This window comes from Nannospalax galili, unplaced genomic scaffold (assembly GCF_000622305.1).
Source record: "Nannospalax galili isolate Female #2095 unplaced genomic scaffold, S.galili_v1.0 scaffold408, whole genome shotgun sequence".
NCBI lineage: Eukaryota > Metazoa > Chordata > Mammalia > Rodentia > Spalacidae > Nannospalax > Nannospalax galili.
Window position 1 is genome coordinate 319,897 of NW_008358662.1, and position 22,251 is coordinate 342,147.

General features: G+C 43.5%; 1 protein-coding gene across 5 annotated transcripts; it reads right to left on the reverse strand.

Moving 5' to 3' along the window:
- Window positions 1–5,304: 5,304 nt before the first annotated feature.
- Polr2d (RNA polymerase II subunit D) lies at window positions 5,305–13,684 on the reverse strand. Of its 5 annotated transcripts, none has more exons than XM_008822002.3 (4): window positions 13,555–13,684; window positions 10,036–10,216; window positions 8,208–8,303; window positions 5,305–5,970 (listed from the first exon to the last, which is right to left on the reverse strand). In XM_008822002.3, exons 1-4 carry the CDS (start codon window positions 13,625–13,627, stop codon window positions 5,892–5,894), a joined length of 429 nt encoding a protein of 142 aa, XP_008820224.1. In that variant the 5' UTR covers window positions 13,628–13,684; the 3' UTR covers window positions 5,305–5,891. The 5 variants fall into 5 exon arrangements, with proteins under 5 accessions (XP_008820224.1, XP_029413973.1, XP_029413975.1 ...); XM_029558113.1 differs by having other exon boundaries at window positions 13,428–13,656; XM_029558115.1 differs by lacking the exon at window positions 13,555–13,684 and adding an exon at window positions 10,308–10,361.
- Between the last annotated feature and the right edge of the window lie 8,567 nt (window positions 13,685–22,251).

Here is a 22,251-nt window from a genome sequence, read left to right on the forward strand (position 1 = left end):
GAGAGAGAGAGAGAGAGAGAGAGAGAGCCTAGAGACTGGTTATAACAATACTGAAATACTTATACTTCCATAGGTAATCTCTGACCACCGCCATCTCCTTAGGCTGTCATCATGACCCAGCAATTAGAGGGTTAATTCCTGACAATGTTAAGACCACTGGCCCAGTGGCCTCTAGATTGTTAAATAACCACCCCTTCTTATTGAGAATTTGTTTACTAGCAGTGAGGAAGAAAAATATATATGTACATTTAATATTATTCATCATTAGATTTGTATGTCCAATTTCTCTTTCCTGATTTTATATTTCTCTCTGTGTTTTAGGACATAGTAACTGCCATGGGCTGGTTTTCTCAGTGAATGATTAGCCACAGCTAATAAAACAATGGAGAACTCAGGAAACCAGAAATACTACAGTCATCTGATGGGATCCCAGTTTGCATTTGTCCTGTTTACTAAATTCCATGGTAAAAATGTTTAACTAGCTACCAGTAAATCTGCCTTTGTAGTCAACTTTTAACAGCTTAGCTATGAAAAGAATTTCCTGCAATTGTCTTCTGGCTATCTTGTAACATATAGGTAACTAAATTGCAAATTACATGAAACTCTAATTTAAACCTACCAATGAAATGGTTGCTAAAAGATGATAAGTAAAACCCTATAAAACCTGCAAATGAAAGTGGGAAGTCACCCAGAACTTGAGAGCAGTAGCTCATCTGGGACCACATGAATGAAATAAAGTGGTGAGCTCTCCAATTCTCCGGGTAAGGTGCTCGATTTCTTGGCTGCCTGATTTTCTATAGCAGCAAAAGCAAGTTTCTGAAAATGTCACTGTGAAATAGACCTTTGGGGGTCATCAAGATGGCTCAAGTGATAAAAGTGCTTGCCACACATACAAGACTGGCAACCTGAGTTTGATCCTTCAAACCCAAGTAAAGATGGAAAGACCTAACTCTACAAAGGTATCCTCTTACCTACACATGAACACCCACACACACATTACACACACATCAAGCTACACAGACAATATAATTTTTAAAATTAAAATAGACTGTGAAGAATCCAAAGAATGCCAAGAGCTTTTCTGTGCATTCTTACATACTTTGGTGTCACTATTGTTAAAGCAGCTTACTTTGGGTCCACTAAGAACAGGACATATGAATGACACTTTCATTTTTTTAAATTTATTTTTATTTTATGTGTATGTGTGTATTGCCTGCATGTAGGTAAGTGCACCTGTGTCATACAATGCCCTTGGAGGTCAGAAGAGGCTGTTGGATACCCTGGGACTGGAGCTATGGACAGTTTTTAGCTGCCATGTGGGTGCTGGGATTTGAACCCAGGTCTTCTGCAAGAACTATTGGTGTTCTTAACCACTGAGCCATCTTTCCAGCCCCAGACACTTTCATATTTTTACCTCACAGAGTTATATATAACTCTCAGACTGTTAAAATCCTTTTCTTTTTTGGTCTCTTTGAGACAGGGTCTCTGTAGCCCCAGCTGTCCTGGAACTCACTATGTAGACCAGGTTAGCCTTGAACTCACAGAGATCCTCCTGCCTCTGCCTCCTGAGTGCTGGGATTAAAGGCGTGCACTACCATGCCTGGCCTGACTCTTAAAATCTTCTTATTGGGCTAGAGAGATGGCTTAGTGATTAAGAGCACTGACCGGCCAGGTGTGGTGGTGCATACTTTTAATCCCAGCACTCAGGAGGCTGTGAGTTCAAGGCCAGCCTGGTCTACATAGCAACTTCCAGGCCAGCTGAGGCTACAGGGACACCCTGTCTCAAAAAGACAAAAAAAAAAAAAAAAAAAAAAAAAAGCAGAGGACCTGGTTTGATTCCTGACATCCACATAGCAACTAAGAACTGTAACTCCAATTCTGAGGACTTTGCACAACATGGATGCACTTACATACATGCAGGCAATACACTCACTCATATACATAAAATATATTTTTAAAAACATTTTTATTATGTGTATGTATATTGTATGTGTTGGTGTGCATATGCCAGGTGCACATATGCAAGCTGAAGGTCAACCTCAGGTTTCTACCCTTGCCTTCCATCCTGTTTGAGACAGAGTCTCATGTACGTTGTTGCCACATAGAGAGGCTAGTTGGTTCATGAGCCTTGAATTTGCAATGTATCCTAGAAGATGACCCTGAACTCCTGATCCTCCTGCCTCTACCTCCCAACTCCTGAGATTACAGGCATCTCTTACCATACCAGGCTTTAAAGCCAGGCATGGTGGTACACGCCTTTAATCCCAGCACTCGGGAGGCAGAGGCAGGTGGATCTCTGTGGGTTCAAGGCCAGCCTAGGACAGCTGGGGCTACAGGGAGACCCTGTCTCAAAAAAACCAAAAAAAAAAAAAAAAAACAACCAAAAAACTATTTCAGGGCTGATACTATAGTATTTGCCTAGCATGTATGAGGTTCTGGGTTCAATCCCCAGTGTTGCATAAAACACTGGGAGTGGTGGTGCACACCTTTAAACCCAGCACTTAGGAGGCAGGGGTAGTAGTGTGGTTTATAGAGTGTATTCCAAACCAGCTAGGGTTATGTATTAAACCCTGTCAATCAAAAAACAGGAATGGTGGTACATACACAGTAATCAATCACAGCACTCTGCAGGTGGAGGCAGAAGTTCATGGTTATCATCAGCTTCATAGAGTTTAAGGTCAGCCTGGCTACATGTCTTTAAAAAAAAAAACAAAACCTATTTCCTACCTTCTATGAAACCTCTTTCTGGTAATGATTTTGTTATAACAGCACCATTAAGAGTATAAATGTGAAGCCAGGCTTGGTGGCACACACCTTTAGTCCCAGCACTCATGTTTTCTGTTTTTTTTTTTTTTTTTGGTACATGCTTTTAATCCCAGCATTTGGGAGGCAGAAGCCTCTGTGAGTTTGAGGTCTACATAATGAGATTCTGCCTCATTATGAAGTGTTCAGTTAAGCACGTTAGCTCATGTTTGTTATCCCAACACTCAGGAAAGTGAAGGCAAGCAGATTACTGTGACTCTCAGGCCAGCCTGAGCTACATAGTGAGACTTTATCTTAAAAAAATTATTATAATGTTCCATGCTCAAACTTCAAGACTCAGATGTCTGGATTTGGCAAGATAGTTTAACTCAAATGGATAAAGATCCTTGCCACCAAGCCTGACAACCTAGGTTTTGATCCTCAGGACCCACATGGTAGAACTGATTTCCACTAGTTGTCCTCTGACCTCCACATGTACACACTCACATATGTGCATACCACACATAGGTACACAAAATAAGACACAAATGGTTGATTAGTGAACACAAAGTGTTCTGTGGATGGTTAGTCCAGTAGGTACCCAGGAAATCTATAAATGAATCTGTGACCCTTTGAACTGTCTAAATGCATATACCTATCCACTTCCCCTTTCTTTCCTACAGCTGTCTACTTTCCCATGTGGCCAGTGGAACCCATTTCTTCTCTACACCCCAGTGAACTTCTCCATGTTTACGTTATTCTCCTGAGCAGACATGCACTCTGCCAGCTCTGCTCTGTGGGTGTCCCCTCACAAAGCTTCTTCCAGTCCCTCTACACAGCTTCATGCTGATCCCCAGGTCTGCTCTCTTCTCTCCTCAGCCACTCTTGCCTTGAAGCCATCACATCTGCACTTTTTGCACAGCAGATTCTCCCCTGATGCTATAGATACCCTAATCTACTCCTCCAGCCTCCTCTGACCAACCTACTCATCCTATCACTCTTACCCTATTTTTTCCCCAAATCTTCACTAACACAAATTACCAGGCTTATTTCATTTTTTCCGGTTGTGTAGCTATTGCCTCCAAGTTGGACATGACCATTTACTTTTTTTCTTTTTGAGACAGGGTCTCCCTATAGCCCCAGCTGGCCTGAAACTATGTAGACCAGGCTGGCCTTGAATTCACAGAGACCTGCTTGCCTCTGCCTTTGGAGTGCTGGGATTAAAGGCATCTGATACCACGCATGGCCCATTTGCTGTCTTGACTAAGAGCCGCTGCAAGAGACCTTCAAGAGACTAGGCCTATTAACACTCACTTAATGGGGGTGGCTCACAGGGCTTATGAGCTCTCTCCACTCCAAGCATGCCCTCCATGTCCTACCTTTAGACAATAAGATAGGGGTACAATCTCGCCTTCCACATTACCTCCACCAGAGTACCTGCCACTCAAGCATTAAGCCAGGGACTTGGATTGGATGCCTCATAAGAGGGAGATTTCAGTGTCTGGGCCTTCAAGTCTGGTCTATGAAGATTTGAAGGTGACAAAACAAATGCTTCAGGGCCATATCCTTCAACAGTGCTCCAGCCCCCAAGATTCAAAGTATGTCTACCTCAAGGCTAAGAGTCCTATAATATGGAGCAGCATCCCCTGGTTTAATAGCTTCTAATGGTGTGCTTCCTTGTCTCTGGGTTAGACACAAGTATGCCAAAGCTCTTTCAGTCATCTGTGCTCTCATCCTTTAAGAATTTTAGGGCGTATGCCAGGTGTGGTCGTGCACACCTTTAACTCCAGCACATAGGAGGCAGAGGCAAAGGCAGGCAGATCTCTAATGACAGTAAGGCCAGCTTGGTCTACAAAGCTAGAGTGAGTTTCAGGCCAGCTGGGGCTACAAGGATACCCCATCTCAAAAACAAATCAGGCTGGGCGTGGTGGTGCATGCCTTTAATCCCAACACTTGGGAGGCAGAGGCAGGCGGATCTTTGTGAGTTCAAGGCCAGTCTGGTCTACATAGTGAGTTCTAGGACAGCTGGGGATACAAGGAGATCCTATCTCAAAAAAGACAAAAAAATAAATAAATAAAAAAAGAAAGAAATTGGGGGTGTTGGGGAGATGGCTCAGTGGATTAGAGTACTTGCTGTGTAAGCATGAAAATCTGGTCAACCCACCCTAGCTCCAGGTTCATTGAGACAGCAATAAAGGAAGCTCCCACGTCCTCTTCTAGTCTCCTTGCATGACCACACACATCCCCACACACACAGGCGCACAGAATTCCAAGGCTGGGCTGTTACTCAGTTGTACAGCACTTGCCTAGCATGTGCAAGGCCTTGGATTTAATCATTAGACTTGCAAAAAGTACATAAATAAAATAAAAAATAAATTTAGGAGCTAGCAAGATGGCTCAGTGGGTAAAGGTGCTGCCTGCCAAACCTGTCAACTGGAATCTGATCCTCAGAATCCTCATGTGGAAGGATAAAACTGACTCCTGCAAGTCACCCCCTCACCTGTACACACATGCCATGGAGTGCATGCCCTGCCTCAATAAAGAAATGAGCAAAGAAACAAATATTTTTAAAATCAAACAATTACATTGTTCTGGTTTAATTCTCCTTTTTGCATTTAAATAAGAACATTTTTCCCCTATACAACTTTTTATATTCTAGCTTAGCTTCAAAAACTACAAAATATATTGATATTAAAATGATATGAAATGTCAGGAACAAAAAATAATGTGGAGCCCAAAAACAATGGTACAAGGCAGTCAACAGATAGCTTACACATCAGCCTACCTCACCATTCCTAGCTTTCCACACTAGTGGCCACAGCAGCCCCTATAGGCTTCACTAGACGACATGGTCATCATGATCTAATGGTCACTGTGGAAACAGCAACCCAGACCCAGGCAAGCCAACCTTTCCTCTCCAAAAGCCCAGTCAGGTGTGGTGGTTGACACCTGGAACCCCAGCACTTGGAAGGCTAAGGCAGGAGGATTGTCACAAGTTTGAAGTCAGCCTGGATTACAGAGTGAGAGTCAATTTCAAAACCACAACAATAACCACAGCAGAAGTCCAAGTGTCTTCTACAACAGAATTTCTGTGTAATGTGGACGCAGCCCTGGGAATATAGCGCTGTTGTGGCGATGGCTCTCAAGGATTAATATTGGAAGCTCCGCTTGGTCTGGATATCATCAAGAATCTGCTGCAGTTCCTCATCTTCAAAGCGCCCTTCCAGGCTGCAAGAAGACCAAAAGGCTTAAGTGAAGCAACTGGCAGTCTCCCCACAGTTCTTCAAAGCAAACTCATCTCCAAGTGCAGCTTACTCACAGTTCCACCACCTTTGTGTTTCAACTGCATTTCTTTTCAGCTTTGCTTTATAAAAATACTATGTTTCAAATATATAAAAGATTTTAAAAAGCTGGGTGTGGTAGCACACACCTTTAATCTCAGCACTTGGAAGGCAGATCTCTTGTGAGTTCAAGGCCACCCTGCTACATAGTGAGTTCCAGGCCAGGTGGGGCTACGGTGAGGCCCTGTCTCAAAAAGACCAAAAAAAAAAAAAAAAATGAAAATCGAAAATGTCTTAAGTTATATGTGATTTAGATATTTTTGGTTTTGTTTTAGTTTTTTTTTTTTATTTTGAGACAGGGTCTGATGTAGCTCAGGCTAACCAGGAACTTACTATGTAACCCAGGATGACCCTGAACTCTTTTAAAAACTTTTTTGAATTTATTTTGATTTTATGTGTATGAGTGTTTTGTATACTAATGTACCATGTGCATGCAATGAAATGAGGCCAGAAAAGGGCATCAGATCTCCTGGAACTGGAGTTAGAGATGGTTGTTAGTCACCATGTGGGTGCTAAGAACCAAACCCAAGTCCCCTGTAAGAAGAGTCAGTGCTCTTAACTGCTGAGCCATCTCTCCAGCCCCCAACCCTAAACTCTTAATCTTCCTGCCTTGGCCTCCACCCAAATGCTAGAACTAGAGATGTAGACTACTTTGTCTGGCCTGATTTAAATTCCTTTAATTACCGTAATAAAAACTAATGACCCAATTTAATGTTTCCCTTCTTTCCCCAGAAGCAACTTCTGCCTACAATTGGCATTTATCATTCTCATATATATAATATCTTAACAAATATCTTATACTTTTAACCTTTGTATGAAATGACATATGGGGCTGAAGAGATGGCTCAGTGGTAAAAAACACTTGCTGTTCTTACAGAGGATCCAGGTTCAATTCCCAGCTCCGACATGGTAGCTAACAACTGTCCATAACTCCAGTTCCAGGGGATCTGACACACTCTTTTGGTCTCTGTGGTGCACTTACATACATGCAGGCAAAACACTTATACACATAAAATAAAAATAAGATATTAAAAAAAGAAATGGTATACTATATGCATACTGTCATTTTTTTCAGCTCAAACTTCATTTTGGAATGTGCTGCTGTTATGCATGTTTTAGTTCACTAATATTTTCACTGCTCTGTAAGAAATATTGTGGGGCTGGAGAGATGGCTCAGCGGCTAAGAACACTGGCTGTTCTTGCAGAAGGCCCGTGTTCAAATCCCAGCACCCACATGGCAGCTAACAACTGTCTGTAACTCTAGTTCCAGGGGATCGAGCAACCTCTGTCCTCTGAGGTCACTGCATGATATGGGTGCACTTACCTACACACAGAAAATACATACATATAAAAATAATAAATAAAATATTTAAGAAAAGAAATATTGTATGGACATAAGATTTAAAAAAATCCATTTGCTGTTGACTGATAGATAATTGTTCAATATCTGCTGTCACTGATACCCTTGGAGCAGCAAATAATAGATTACACTAATGGCACACATTCATATTATATAGTCAAACTGCTCTCCAAAGTGACTAGTCTTCATGCATGCTAGGCAAGGGTTCTGCCACTAAACTATAGACCCAGCACCCTGTTCCATATTCTTGTTATCAGTATGGTATAAAGCCATCATTCTCTGGCTGGCAGAGATGACTCAGTGCTTACAAGCACTTGTCTCCAAGTCTGATGTATAAATTGATTCCCCAAACCCACCCACATGGTGAAAGGAGAACCAATTCCTCCAACTTGTCCTCTGACTTCCACATGCCAGCCATGACATAATGTCTCCAGCAAATAAATAATAAATGTAAACAAAACAAAACAAAGCATCATCCTCAAGCCAGTTGTTTGTTGCTCACATCTGTAATCCCAGCACTCGGGAAGTGGAAGAATGAGGATCAGGAACTCAGGGTTGGCTTTGGGTACATGAGACCTTGTCACCAACAGCCCCCCGCCCCCACCCCACCAAAGTAAACCTCCTATCTCATATACCCTAAAGGTATTCTTATTCATTTCTGGCAAAGTACCAACCCAAATGTTAAATATATGCACCTTTAGACTGAGTGATACTACTTATAGAAATTTATCCAAAGCATAGACATTATCACATCTAGCACTAACCTTGGGATCAGAGCCTTGGATTCCTCAGCAGTCTCTGGACAAAGATTAGCCAAACAGGCCAACTCAAACTTATGCAGTTTTTTCTGGAGAAGTAAGCTGGTTGTAGAGGAAAATCAAAGTATAGAAAGTTAAATAATCAGCCGGGTGTGATGGCACAGGTCTTTAATCCCAGCACCCAGGAGGCAGAGGCAAGAGGATCTCTGTGAATTCAAGGCCAGCCTGGTCTACAAAGAGTTCCAGGCCAGCTGGGGCGACAGAGAGACCCTGCCTCAAATAGACCAAAAAAAAAAAAAAAAAAAGAAAGTTAAATAATGAAAAGTAGGAGACAAAAGAAGGTAAGAAGGGGAAAATGGTATGATCCTATGATCCAAATATATTGCACAGCATACATGGATAAAAATGTCACAATGAGGGCCGGGTGTGGTGGCGAACACCTTTAATCCCAGCACTTGGGAGGCAGAGGCAGGATGGTCTGGAACTGGCTATGTAGAGTAGACTGGCCTTGAACTCACAGAGATCCACCTGCCTTTGCTTCGCGTGCTGGCATTAAAGGTGTGTGCCACCATGCCTGGCCCATCATTTTTTAAAAATATTTTATTATAATGTGTATGTGTGTACTGCCTATATGTAGGTAAATGCGCCTGTGTCATGCAATGCCAGAGCACAGAAGAGGCCATTGGATCCCCTGGAACTGGAGTTACAGAAAGTTGTTAGCTGCCACGTGGATGCTGGGATTTGAACCCGGGTCTTCTACAAGAACAGTCAGTGTTCTTAACCACTGAGCCACCTCTCCAGCCCTTTAAAAATTTTTTTCTAATATTTTTTTATTTTTTTAAATTTTTATTTTATGTGTATGAATATATTGCCTGCATGTATGTGAGTGCACCTCTGGCAGTCAGAAGGCGGCTTCGGATTCCCCTGGGACTGGAGTTAAGGATAGTTCGTAGTTGCCATGTGGGTGCTGGGAATTGAACCCGGGTCCTCTGCAAGAGCAGTCAGTGCTCTGAACTGCTGAGCATCTTTCCAGTCCCAAGATTTAAGTTTTATTTATGTGTCTGGGGCAGTGGGGATGTGCATTGGGGTGGTGGTGCCTACTCTAGGCAGAGGTGTTGGATTCCCCAAGAGCTGCAGTTACAGGCAGCTCTGAGCCACCTAATGTGGGTGCTGGGAATTGAAGTAGGGTGCTCAGGGAGAGCAATACATACTCTTAACCATTTAACCATCTGTCCAGTCCCTTTTTTTTTGGTCTGTTTTTGAGACAGTGTAGCCCCAGCTGTCCTGGAACTCACTTTGTAGACCAGGCTGGCCTTGAACTCACAGAGATCCGAGTGCCTCTGCCTCCCCAGTGCTGGGATTACAGGTGTGTGCCACCATGCCCAGCTTTTTTTTTTTTTTTTTTTTTTGAGACAGGGTCTCTTGTAGTCCAGGCTGAACTTGAACTCCCTGATCTTCCTGCTTCTACCTCCCACTAGGATTATCCGCAGATTCACCACAATTAGTTAAAAAATTTTTTTTTACATTTTTAAATTGAAATTTGATGATTTTCATACAATATAATTTGATGGTATTAGGTCCCCTCCCCTATCTGCACCTGCTCTAATTTTGTTGTTGTTGTTTGGTTTTGTGAGACATGGTATCACTAACTCACTTATGTAGACCACGCTGGCCTCAACCTCAGAGATCCACCTGCCTGTGCCTCAAGTGCTGGGAATAAAGGCATGCACCACAACGCCTGGCCCATCTGGCTAAATTTCTGGTAAAAGATCTTGTTTTACTTAGATATAGCCAGCTGAGAGTCTGATGAATAAAACTTTCTTTTAGCACTCACCTTCGGACACTTGCAATAGTCTCTCTGTTTTTGAAACGACTGAAGCGGGCTGTGTAGTTTAAAGTTTTCATGAAGACCTCCGAGAGCTCCTGCTCATCCTCTGCACTCTCATTCTGTTGCTTTCGATGCTCCAGAAGCATATGAACTTCGGAGTTTAGGAGGGTCTCAGCTGTTTCAAACTCTATGAGAAGCACAAACAGCAACTGAAAATACTCTTTTAAAAATCACCTTCTAGGGGCTGGAGAGATGGCTCAGCGGTTAAGAACACTCACTGTTCCTGCAGAAGACCCAGGTTCGCATCCCAGCACCCACATGGCAGCTAACAACTGTCCGTAACTCCAGTTCCAGGGGATCCAACAGCCTCTTCTGTCCTCCATGGGCATTGCACAACATGGGTGCACTTACCTACATGCAGGCGATACTTGTATACACATAAAATAAAAATAAAAATAAATATTTAAAAATCACCTTCTGCTGGGTATGGTGGCACAAGCCTTTAATCCCAGCACTTGGGAGGCAGAGGCAGGCAGATCTCTGTGAGTTTGAGGCTAGCCTGGTCTACATAGCAAGTTCTAGGCCAGCTGGGACTACAGGGAGACCCTGTCTCAAAAAGACCAAAAAAAATCACCATCTAGGGGCTGGTGAGCTGGCTCAATGGTTTAAAGGACTGGCTATTCTTGTTGAAGATCCTAGGAAAGAGATGCCTGAGAACTACAGCCTTCCAGGGCCACTGCCCAGATCCAGCATCAACAAATGGAGGATGGAGTGGGAGGTGAGAAGGGATGCTTCTGACACTGGTTTTTGTTGTTTTGGTGTGCCCACAAGTGCTCATGGAGGTCAGAGGAGGGCAATGGGTATCTCATTCTACCACTCTCCCCAAATTATTCCCTTGATCAGGGTCTGTCATGAGCCTAGACCTAAGCTAGCAGTCAGCAAGCCCCAGTGATCCTCCTGTCTCCATCCTCCACAAGACTGGGGTTATTAATACCTGTGATCATGCCTTGCAATTTTTTTTAAAACGTGTGCTGGGGATTGAAACTCAGGCCTTCATGCTTATTCAGCAAATGCTCTTAATCCATTGAGCCATCTCTCCATTCCCAGACACTGTTCTGTAACTATGGAGAGGAGACTTAAGACACCCTCCCTAACAAATATTTTCTAGGTAAAACCTCTTTCTCTCTCTCTCTCTCTCTCTCTCACACACACACACACACACTCAAGAAACAAAAGGAAACAAAGTAGGGGATCTTTGTACAGCTATTTGTGTAACAAAATTTATCACTCCATCTTCCTAAAGAAAGAAAACCAACTCATTAGTTGATGTAGCTCAGCTGTTAAAAAGAGACGTATAGCAAACCGTTGCACCGACTGCTCTTACCCAGAGGACCTGGGTTCGAGTCCCAGAACCCACTTGTGGCTAGCAACCATCCATAACTCCAGTTCCAAGGCATCCAACGCCTTCTGACCTCCACAGGCATTGCATGACACAGGCACATTTATATACATGCAGGCAATACACTTGTACACATAAAATAAAAATAAATATTTTTTTAAAAAAAGAGCTGGGTGTGGTCTTTAATCCCAGCAGAGGCAGGCAGATCTCTTGTAAATTCAAGGCCAGCCTGGTCTACATAGTGAGTTCCAAGCCAGCCCCACTACAGGGAGACCCTGTCTCAAAAAGGCAAAAAAAAAAGAGAGAGCACCTGAGGAGACGGTCAGTGGATAAGAGCACTTGGTGAGCAAGCATGAAAACCTGAGTTCAAACCTCTAGCACAAGCCAGGCATGTCCATGCACTCTCAAAACCTTTAGCACAGGGGTAGTGTATGTAGCAGAGAAAGGATTTCTCAGGCTTGCTGCAAGCAGTCGGCCTAGCTCTAGGTTCAGTGACAGATTCTGTCTCAGGGGAAAAAGGTGAAGAGTCATAGAGCAGGAAACTCAATGTCCTCCTCTGGCCTCTACACATACACATGGGTGTGTATTTACTACCAAGCCTGATCAACTGCATTCAATCCCTAGAACCCACATGGTAGAAGAAGAGAACCAACTCCCACATGCTGTCGTTTGACTTCCACACATGTACCCTGACACATATGCACTCCCAGACACAAAGAAGTAAATGTAGTAAAATTTGCTTAGGACCTGAGTTTGGTTCACAGTACCCACATGGTGGCTAACAATCATCCAGTTCCAGGGAATCTGATACCCTCTTCTGGCCTCTGTGGGCATTACACTCACGGATGTACTTACATTCGGGCAACACTCATACACATAATCATTTTTAAAAACTGCGTTAACTGGTTGTATAACCAGAAAACCATCTTCTTTAAATTATTACAGCTTAGCCGGGCGTGGTGGCACACGCCTTTAATCCCAGCACTTGGGAGACAGAGGCAGGCAGATCTTTGTGAGTTCAAGGCCAGCCTGGTCTACATAGTGAGTTCCAGGCCAGCTGGGACTACAGGGAGAACCTGTCTCAAAAAAAAAAAAAGAAAAAAAAGAAAAAGTAATACAGGACTGGGATGTAGTTTAGTTGGCAGTGTGCATGTTTAACATATAGAAAGCACCCTAGGTTTCATTCTCAGCACAAATAAACCTAGTGTGTGATGCACAGCTGTAATCCTAGAAACTCTGGAAGTAGAGGTCATCCTTGGCTACATTTCCAGTTCCAGGCTAGCCTGGGCTAATTAGACCCTATCTCTAAAACAAAACAAGTCACAAAAGCATGGCATGAATATTGGGATCTCACTATAATGTCCAGACTGGTCTTGAACTCTTGGGCTCAAGCAAGTCTCCTACTCCAGCTTCCAAGTAGCAAGAATAACAGGTGTGCACCACTGTACCCAGCTGCTAGCACACATTTATCCAGACAACAAGAGGCAGCAGTCATGCTAGGCTGGCACCCATCTTCCTTAACTCTTCTTCCTAACCTGCAAAGCTGCAAAGGAGAGTCTAGAAACCAATGACAAGGAGCATCTCTGCTCAGAGGCAGAGTCAAGAGAATGTACCCTCGGGTCCACTTCTAGTTCCTGAACTATTTCTGACTAAGCACTATAATGGAACATAGCTCAGCTTCTGACAGCTACCAATTTAGAAATCAGACTTCTGCTCCAGACCTGTGTTTGGCGTACTCATGAAAGGACCTAACTTGAATCCTCCTAAATGCTAGGAGGGGTGGAATGTGCCTGTAATCCCAGCACTCAGGAGCAAGTTTGAGGCCAGTCTAGGCTACATAACAAGACCCGGTATGAAAAAGACAAGTGGCACCACAGGAGCACTTGGGTGTCCAGGATTACAAGGACGGCGGCGTGGAATTAAGAAGGCTCCTTCTCCAAGGCACCAAGCCACCCACAAGTTCACCTGTGCCCGGCAGACCAACCCGGTGTGGGTATACCTTCTCTGTCCCACCCCGCACCCAGGGCCAGGCTCCAGCGCTCGCTGCGGTCAGGCCTGAAGCGAGGCGAGGATGACTGTAACGCTGGGATCATGTCCCCGGGAAGTCGAGCCGTCCGGGGTCCCACCTTTCGGAAAGATGAGCTGGGAGGCATCTTCTTCCACGTCCCCCGCACGCGGATCACTACCGCCAGCCGCCATTGCTGCAGTGAGCGCCAACGCAGACGCCGCCGGAAGCGGAAGCCGTGGGCTGACCCGGGCCGCCACGGAAGGGGCGGGGTCTGGCTCGGGGCGGGGCTGGGAGGAGCTGAGCAAGTCCTGGAGAATGGGCGGAGCCTGGAGAAACTGAGTCGGCCCCGAAGGATGTGCAAGCCAGGAAGATACCCCACCGAGCCACCGAGACTGGCCTCCACATGTGCGCTGAGGGGACTTAGGGCAGGGTCCAGGAGCTTTCGGTTGGTGAGGAAGGTTCTGTGCTGATGACTTGAGGGCCCATTTCTTTTCTCCAATATGCCCTTGTTGCAGGACCTGGGATGGTCAGTAAAGCCATTTCTGGAGAGGATTAGGTGAGATGTAGGAATGCGTTGTGATGGATCCAAGGAATAGCTTATGCTGGAAAGCTGGGTAGGTGACTACAAAAGCAGAGTAGAATTTCTTTCAATGACTTACTTGATCATAGGAAAAAAATTGATTAAGCCCGGTATGGTGGTGCATTCCTGTAATCCTAGCACATGGGAAATGGAGGGAGGAGGATCAGGAGTTCAAGGTAAGCCTTAGCTACTTTACAAATTCCAGGCCAGCATGTGCTATAAGACCCTGTCGCAAAAAGAAAAAAAAAATTACTTCTAGTGTATTATCTAATAAGTCAGAGCATGTAGACAGTAATATATGGCGTCCTTTGACACATTTGTTGGAACATTTGAATGCTAAATAGAAACTTCAATGGAAAAAAAAAAGATGCTATTTTTGGCTTGCTGGCACATGCCTTTAATCCCAGCACTCTGGAGGCAGAGGCAGGTGGATCTCTGTGAGTTCAAGGCCAGCCTGGTCTCCATAGTGAGTACCAGACCAGCTGGGGCTACAGGGAGACCCTGTCTCAAAAAAAATAAAAGACGCTATTTTCAAATTCAGACAGAGCAAACAAAAGTTTTTACGATAAAGGGGAAAAATCTTACCCCAGTATGCTTGGCACGTTAGTCAACAGTAGTAAAATAACTTAATGAAAAATGAGTTGAAGGGGTTGGAGAGATGGCTCAGTGGTGTTAAGAGCACTTGCCGCTCTTTCAGAGGACCTGAATTTGGTTCCCAGCACCCACATATGGCAGCTCACAACTGCCTGTAACTCCAGGGGATCCTACAGCCTTGCCTGATCTTTTTGGGTACCCCCTCACACATATAAAAATAAATCTTTAAAAAAATGGATTGAGTCAGGTGTGGTGGCACAAGTCTTTAGTCTCAGCACTCAGGAGGCAGAGGCAGGCGGATCTCTGTGAATTCAAGTCCAGCCTGGTCTACATAGGGAGTACCAGGCCAGCTGGGGCTACAGGAAGACCCTGTCTCAAAAAAGACCAAAAACAAACAAATAATTTTAAAAATAGATTGAGATATGATCAGACAAGAATAGGTATTCTTGGGACTGGAGAGATGGCTCAGCAGTTAAGAGGACTGGTCATTCTTGCAGAAGACAGGGGTTCGAATCCCAGCACCTACATGGCAGTTAACAACTGTCCGTAACTCCAGTTCCAGGGGAAATGACACCTTCTTCTGTCCTCCTCGGGGACTGCACAACATGGATGCATTTACATACATATAGGTCATATACACATACACATTTAAAAAAATGAAATTAAAAAAAAAAAAGAATAGGTATTCTTTAAACCAGGCTGGCCTTGAACTAACATTGATCCTCCTGCCTCTGCTTCTGGAGTGCTGGGATTAAAGGCATGTGCCACCATGCCCAGCCATCTTAATCATCTTTATACCCCCTTTCTCATTGGCCCCCTCCCATAGACCCCCAGTAGAATTCACACATTATGTCATTTGTGTTAATGCCTATCATGTCAAGTTAGTGTTCTCACATGTCCTTCAGTGCAAGGTCATCCACTGAGGTCTAATCATCCTATCTGGAGTCCCTCCCTTTAAGAGGAGTAATCAGCTGCCAGTAATTCTTCAACTAAGATTGGGGCCTGATGTCCATTTCCACAGTTCTGTGCTGGGCTTTTGTCTACACGAGTTTCCTCTGGTCTTGCGCATGCTGACGCCGTTGCTGTGGGTTCATATGAGAAGACCCCCAGGAGCCTGTAGGACTCTTATTTCTATATGGTCATGCACTTCCTCCCTGGCTCTTAAAATCTTTCTGCCCCCCTCTTTTGAAATGGTCCCTGACCCCTGGGTGGGTGGATTTTAATATAGGAATCCTGTCCAAGTACCCATACTCTGCATACTCTTAATTGCTATGCTTTGGTCATTTATGACCTTTTGTGTTCCTGGTCCTGAGGGAGCTTCATTGATGAGAATTGAAAGATACATTAATTAGTGTTCTCTTCATCCTTATTCTATGTTCTGTGAGCCTTTGATTGTAGAGGTGCATCCTAAATGTGCCACTTAGGCTTTGGGCAAGTCACAGACAATCTCTGTGTGTGACCACTTGTGGAATTCTGTAATAATCTCTTTTGAAAAAGAAGCTTCTTTGATGGGTGGTGACTAGGATACTTGTCAGTAAATTTAAGGATTCATATTTTGCATATATTAAGAAATTACATTTGTCTAAAGATGTGACAGCCTTGGAGTTTTCTCTAAGATCTATGACCTCTCCAATTATGTTTGACTAGGTTTACAGTACCGACACATGAGTTTCTCCCATTGAGTAGGCTTTAAGTCCAATTAGGTAGCTGTTGATTACCCCCAAGATAAAAGTGCCACTACTAGGCAGGTGTGGTGGTTCACACCTTTTGTCCCACCACTCAGGAGGCAGAGGCAAGCATATCTCTGTGAGTTCAATGTTGTTTGTTTTGCTGGTCATTGATGTGGTTTTTAGGCCTTGAAGCTGGAGTTGGACCATCAATTGATGTTCTCCCTTAGCAGGTTGCATAGTGCTCTCCAAAGCTATGAGAGCTAGCTGTCAGAGAATGTGGCTTCCAGGTCAATTCCAGCTGCGTTGCTCCAAATCCTGTGTCCGAAGTATGCCCTGTCTTCAGCAGTAGGGTCTTAACTTCAAGTTTTGGAAGGCAACCAAGGACTGTGGCAATAGCCTGTGTAATTTTGGCAGTCACTTGGACCACTCTGGTCAACAACTCAAAGGAAGGTTTCTCCTGTCTGGTACTGTTTCTGGTTATGTATTCTTTAGCTTTATACATGGACTCGTGTAGAGATATTGTATGTGTAATTTTTCAGTAGGTTTTTGGACTAATATGATTCCCTCTGGTTTTTTATACTAATTAGACATTATTTATCTCTCCTCTCTCTCCCTCCCTGTCTAACTTTCCTTCCGTGCCCTCCCCATTTAAAGTATTTCAATTTTCCCTTGATAATTCCTGTCTGCTATGGTCTCCCCTCTCTTTTTCTTTTAAACTTTTAAAAAAATATTTTATTATTTTTTATTTTATGTGTATATGTGTAATTGCCTGCATGTAGGTAAGTGCACCCATGTCATGCAATGTCTGCAGAGGACAGAAGAGGTTGTCCGTTCGCCTGAAACTGGAGTTATGGACAGTGGTTAGCTGCCATGTGGGTGTTGGGATTCAAACCTGGGTCTTCTGCAAGAACAACCAGTATTCTTAACCACTGAGCCATATCTCCAGCCCCTTAACTTATTTTATTTTTTATTTTTATTTTATGTGTATATGTGTAATTGCCTGCATGTAGGTAAGTGCACCCATGTCATGCAATGTCTGCAGAGGACAGAAGAGGTTGTCCGTTCGCCTGAAACTGGAGTTATGGACAGTTGTTAGCTGCCATGTGGGTGCTGGGATTCAAACCCAGGACTTCTGCTAAAAGTCAGTGTTCTTAACCACTGAGCCATCTCCCCAGCTCCAACTTTTTTTTTTGAGCTTTTAAAATTTCATACACTATTTCCCACTCACATCCAGACCTCCTCCTCAATCCATGCCTCCCCCTCCCCAGTCTCCCTCTCTTGAGTACCTTCTTCCCCTTTTATCCCTATAGTTCCTTGTACAGCCCTCCCTCTCCCCCTTCCTTTTAACTACCCCCATTTTACAAATTTCTCCCTTAGTAACAATTGTCTCCTACTGTTCCTCTCTCTCAGGTTCCTTCTTTCCCTTTACCTCCCTGGTTACTTTCCATTTTCCTGGTTCCTGCAGTTATACTAGGATATATACTGACATAAATATTTGATGCTAGAATTCACCAACGAATGAGGGAGAACATATATCATTTTTTTTCTGAGTCTGTATTACTTTCCTTAGTATAACAGTTTCTAATTTCATCCATTTACCTGCAAATTTCATTATTTCATCTTTCATTACCTCCGAGTAGAACTCCATTGTGTAAATGTACCACATTTTCATTATCCACTCGTCAGCTGAGGGACACTATGGTTGCTTCCATCTCTTAGCTATTGTGAAAAGAGCAGCAACAAACTTGGTTGTACAAGTGTGTCTGCAATAGGATGAGTCCTTTGGGTGTATGCCAAGGAGTGGTGTAACCGGGTCATACAGTAGGTTCATTTTTAGTTTTTTTTTTCTTTTGAGGGGGGTTGTTTTGAGGCAACGTCTCCCTGTATCCCCAGCTGGCCTGGAACTCTCTATGCAGACCAGGCTGGCCTTGAACTCACAGAGATCCACCTGCCCCTGCCTCCCAAGTGCTGGGATTAAAGGTGTGTGCCACCTAGCCAACATTTTTAATTTAGTTTTTTTTTTTAAGTAGTTTAAAATTTTTATTATTTTAATTTTATGTATATGCATGTATTGCCTGCATGTAGGTAAGTGCACCAGTGTCGTGCCATTTTTAGGGTTTTAAAAAATATTTTATTTTTATGTGTATGAGTGTACTGCCTGCATGTATGTGAGTGCACCCGTGTCATGCAATGCTACAGAGGTCAGAAGAGGGCTTCGGATTCCTCTGGAACTGGAGTTAAGGACCGTTTGTAGCCGCCATGTGGGTGCTGGGAACCAAACTCTGCAAGAGCAGTCAGCGCTCTTAACCACTGAGCCATCTCTTGAGCCCCCATTTTTAGTTTCCATAGGGATTGCATGAATTTGCAATCCCACCAGCAGTGAATTCCCATTTCTCCACATCCTCACCAGCATTTGGTATCATTTGTTCTCTTTGTCTTAGCCAGTCTGACTGGGGCAAGAAGAAATCTTAAGGTGGTTTTAATTTGCATTTCCCTAATTACTAACAATGTTAAACTTTTTTTTTTTTTTTTGGTCTTTTTGAGACAGGGTCTCCCTGTAGCCCCAGCTGTCCTGGAACTCCCTATGTAGACCAGGTTGGCCTTGAACTCACAGAGATCCACCTGCCTCTGCCTCCCAAGTGCTGGGATTAAAGATGTGTACCACCTCCCTACCCCCCTACTACCTCCCCACACTGAAAAATTACAATATTTATTGTTGATAATGGATCATCTCTCCAGCTGTATAGAAACCATATCCCTCTCAGCTGCTACTGCTGGTAATGTGATTATGATTATTTTAGAGGGGACTGGAGAGATGACTCAGCAGTTAAGAATACTGGTTGCTCTTCCGGAGGACCTGAGTTCAGTTCCCAGCACCCACATGGCTAATGCCCATCTGTAACTCCAGTTCCTGGGGATACATCACCCTCTTTTGCTCTCCACAGGCATTGTACAACTTGGGTGTACTTGTATACATGCAGGCAAAACATAAAATAAAAATAAAGAAATTAAGCCAGGCATGGTGGCACAGTACTTTACATAGTGAGTTCCAGGCCAGCTGGGGCTGCAGAGAGGCCATCTCAAAAAGACCAAACAACAAAACAAAACAAAAAACAAACAAAAGATTATCTTAGAGTAAATCCTGAAACATACTTAATCGATTACCATGGATTGTTTCCCTATAGCTTTGGTCAGAATTAAGAGGTCTGAGAAGAGATATGGGCCTGACTCAACATAAAATGTATGGATTTATCTTAAGAGGTCTATAGACTTTCCCACCATGGAAACTGAGAATCAGTTTCTCAGAATGTATGTGCTGGGTCTCTCCTCCACTTTGTTTCCTCTTAGGTTACAAGGCCTTCTCATCCAGACTCCACTCAAATTTCCAACCCATCCTTTCCAGCCTGGGAATCAAATGCTTATTTAAAAAACTGGAAAGAGGGGGTGGAGAGATGGCTCAGCAGTTAAGAGCACTGGCTGCTCTTGCAGAGGATCCAGGTTTGGTTTCCAGCACCCACATGACAGCTAACAACCTTAACCCCAGTTCTGACCACTGTGAGCATGACCTGGATGCACTTACAGGCAACATACTCATACACATAAAATAATAACTTTTTTTTTTTTGGTCTTTTTTGAGACCGGGTCTCCCTGTAGCCCCAACTGGTCTGGAACTCCATATGTAGACTGAGCTGGCCTTGAACTCACAGGGATCCTTCTGCCTCTGCTTCCCGAGTGCAGAGATTAAAGACATGTACCACCAGGCCTGAATTTAAAGAAATTTTTTTTTTTAAACTGGAAAGAGAACAAATTGTAGCTAACCCTGGGGTGGAGGGGCTTTCTGGTCCTGTTAACCACTGAAATTGTGGTTTGGATGACTAAAAAAGGTTGAACACATTACACTAGAATAAAAAAATAAAAGTAAAGGCTGTGACAACACTGCCCAGGAAAAATAGACAATCTTGCCACAAGGAGATCCTTTGAAATTGAGACTATAGAAGGAACTGTTTTTAGTTTGCTTATTATGGGTAAAGATAATGGAAAACTTGGTAATTAATGTATACAACCATTCTACTAAGTGTTCAGTTTGATCCATGTAACTTACCCTGTGGAAGCTTAGGGAACCAGAAAGAACTTTCTGGGATGGATAAATATTTATGTCCCCAGTTCCCCTCCATGTCTCCAGTATGATGGGATACTTTGTACCATGAAAGAGCCTTCACCCCAGGAACATATTCTAGCCTTCCTGGTACTCTCCAAGGACAAAATCTGAATAATAAAGGGAGATGTTCCAAGAGACTTCAAGAGCTTTTGATGTAATTTTTTTTTTTTTTTGGTCTATTTTTTGACAGGGTGCCCTGTAGCCCCAGCTGGTCTGGAACTAACTATGTAGACCAGGCTGGCCTTGAACTCACAGAGATCTACCTGCCTCTGCCTGCCAAGTGCTGGGATTAAAGGCCACCATGCTCAATGTAACCACCTTCTTTTAAAAATCAAACAATCAAGGCTGCAGATATAGCTCTTGCAAAGGACCTGTGTACTATCTGTAACTCCAGTTCCAGGGAATCCAATACCCTTTTCTGACCTCCTCAGGCATTGCATGACATGGGTACACTTACAGGCAATACAATCTTACACATAAAATTAAATTAAATTAAAAAAATCAAGGAATCAGACCATGAATTGTACATCACTAGAACATATGGGCTAGGTGTATAAGGGACATATCTGCGAAACAAATAAAGGCCCAAGGGATGTTTTTCTATTAGTTTATTCAACCTAGTTCCATTTCTAATCCAGAGGTTCCTAAAGATGCCAAAAAGATACAAGTAGTAGAAATTAAAGATTTAAGACAAGTGAGGTTGAAACTGGGTAGGGGGAAATGAATGCATGACTGGAATGGATCAAATATTTTGTCAGTCCATTAAGAGCAGCTGCTATGTTTGCGTGGCAGGGAGGCCCAAAGCTCAAGTGGCCTAGTTACCATTTTGATGGACATCAGATTCTCTAGGGATAGAATGCATGGTCTTCCTTTTTCAGGAAGAAATGGCCTGGGAAAACCCATCTTGGCTTTTCCCCTCCTGTTCCCAGCCACAAAGGGACTGAGGCAAAGGTTCCCATTCCTCCAAATGCAAATAACTCCAACTTCAGCTCCAAGGGCTCTCACACCTTCTTCTGGTCCCCGCACATGCATACCTCCACAAACATATGGGCACATCTCCTCTCACAAAACACACACACACACAGAGCTTTTTAAAAAGATTTCCAACAGGTGTTCTTGGAGATTGGTAGTCCTGACTCAAAGTAGGAAATGAGGCTTCGATTGGTAGTAATGTCTGTCTCATAAATGCTGAGATTGAGGGGCTGGAGAGATGGGTCAGTAGTTAAGAACACTGGTTGTTCTTGCAGAAGACCTGGGTGCGAATCCCAGCACCCACATGTAGCTAACAACTGTCTGTAAGTCCAGTCCCAGGGGACCTGACAGCCTCTTCTGACCTCCCTGGGCATTGCATGATATGGGTGCATTTATCTACATGCAGGCAATACATGCATACACATAAAACAAAATAATAAGTAAAATTTTTTAAATAATAAAATACTGAGATTGGAGCTTAGGCCTATGAAACTGCCAGCCTGCAAAAACTTCGGTTAGTACCACTTGTTATTTTTTTGGTTGTGGGCTAGGGTAGAATCAACAAATGGCCGTATTGGAGATGCAGGGTGGGGTGTCTGATAGCATGGAGCTGAGATGGAGTACACCTGCAACCGATCACTTGCTGTGCTTCCTCAGTAGTTACTTCTGAAATCTGAGTGGTCGACTGGCTTTCGATTTATCATGCCATATAGAACAGCAAGGGCAGGATTTCCACTATTTTTCCTCAGAACAGTTTTTTAAATAGCTTTGTATAGTACTGGTTCATAGTTAGTCCCTCAATCAGACTTGAATAGTGTTTCAAGCCAAATATTCAAGCCA